The sequence below is a fragment of the Myotis brandtii genome, unplaced genomic scaffold (genome assembly GCF_000412655.1).
Source record: "Myotis brandtii unplaced genomic scaffold, ASM41265v1 scaffold250, whole genome shotgun sequence".
NCBI classification, from domain to species: domain Eukaryota; kingdom Metazoa; phylum Chordata; class Mammalia; order Chiroptera; family Vespertilionidae; genus Myotis; species Myotis brandtii.
This window is the reverse complement of record NW_005359478.1, coordinates 854,719-854,968: the sequence shown is the minus strand read 5'-3', so window position 1 is coordinate 854,968 and position 250 is coordinate 854,719. Positions and strand designations below refer to the sequence as shown.

General features: G+C 62.4%; 1 protein-coding gene across 4 annotated transcripts in view; it reads left to right on the top strand.

Moving 5' to 3' along the window:
* S100A5 (S100 calcium binding protein A5) overlaps window positions 1-244 on the top strand; it is a 6,162-nt gene extending 5,918 nt beyond the window's left edge. For 3 of the 4 annotated variants that reach the window (XM_005867418.2, XM_014540749.1, XM_014540748.1), the window contains exon 3: window positions 13-244. In XM_005867418.2, the coding sequence (XP_005867480.1) occupies window positions 13-156 (144 nt within the window). In that variant the 3' untranslated portion in view covers window positions 157-244. The remainder of the gene's footprint in view (window positions 1-12) is intronic. The other variant, XM_005867419.2, reaches the window with a different exon arrangement.
* Window positions 245-250: the final 6 nt, after the last annotated feature.

Here is a 250-nt window from a genome sequence, read left to right as displayed (position 1 = left end):
GGGCCCCCCAAGAAGATGCAGGAGAGCAGCATTGATGACCTGATGAAGAGCCTGGACAAAAACAGCGACCAGGAGATCGACTTCAAGGAGTACTCGGTGTTCCTGACCACGCTGTGCATGGCCTATAACGACTTCTTCCTGGAGGACCGCAAGTGACGGCTCAGCCCCGCCCAGCCTCCGCAGCGCCTCTCACGGCGCCCTGTGCCCTCCCTCCCTCCCTCCCCCATGGATGCACCCGCGTCAGCTGTCC